Source organism: Sinocyclocheilus anshuiensis, unplaced genomic scaffold (assembly GCF_001515605.1).
Source record: "Sinocyclocheilus anshuiensis isolate Anshui unplaced genomic scaffold, SAMN03320099.WGS_v1.1 C31863763, whole genome shotgun sequence".
Lineage (NCBI taxonomy): Eukaryota > Metazoa > Chordata > Actinopteri > Cypriniformes > Cyprinidae > Sinocyclocheilus > Sinocyclocheilus anshuiensis.
In genome coordinates this window covers 1-547 of record NW_015606007.1, presented here as the reverse complement: position 1 = coordinate 547, position 547 = coordinate 1, and the positions used below count along the sequence as shown (strand labels likewise).

Genomic DNA, 547 nt, shown 5'->3' with positions numbered 1-547 from the left:
GCCTGGAGACAGAGTCTCAAACGTCACGTACGAGTCTTGAATGTCTTTGGACTTCCGGCCCATCAGCTTCTGCAGCCTCCTCTTTAGTGCCCCGCAGCAGACGATGAGGGTCAGAGGAACCGCGATCACGCAGGCGACCGTGATCACCACCACGTTAATGAGCTTCTGTGTGCCGCTGGCGCTGGCCGCCTCGTCCGTGGAGAAAATCACACACTGCTCTTTCTTGGGGACGAGGCCCTTCACGCACACACAGGCTATGTACTTGGTTTTGGGCACGAGGCCTTCGATCGTGATGCGATTCTTGCCCGGGGCAACATTAATCCGACGCATGTCCCGCTCCCCGAAGACGGCGTACAGAACGCTGAAGGACGTGGTGTTTGTGGCGGTGGGTGCGCGCCAGTTCAACGAGACCGTGTGGTCCGTGTCACCGATCACTTTGACCGACCGAACCACTCTGCGCTCCGGACCCTGCTGCAGAGAAGACGCATTAGCCTCCAGGTTACTCAAGACATCTTTCTGAAGCTCCGCCATGCCGCTGTCCGTTCCT

The 547-nt window shown here is 58.5% G+C and overlaps 1 protein-coding gene across 1 annotated transcript; it reads right to left on the bottom strand.

Annotated features, from left to right (window-relative positions):
- Window positions 1-3: 3 nt before the first annotated feature.
- Window positions 4-541, bottom strand: LOC107682209 (leucine-rich repeat, immunoglobulin-like domain and transmembrane domain-containing protein 1; the record flags this gene model as incomplete). Its single annotated transcript, XM_016478532.1, has 1 exon — window positions 4-541. A coding segment is annotated over exon 1 (528 nt), but the record flags the coding sequence as incomplete, so codon positions are not given.
- Window positions 542-547: the final 6 nt, after the last annotated feature.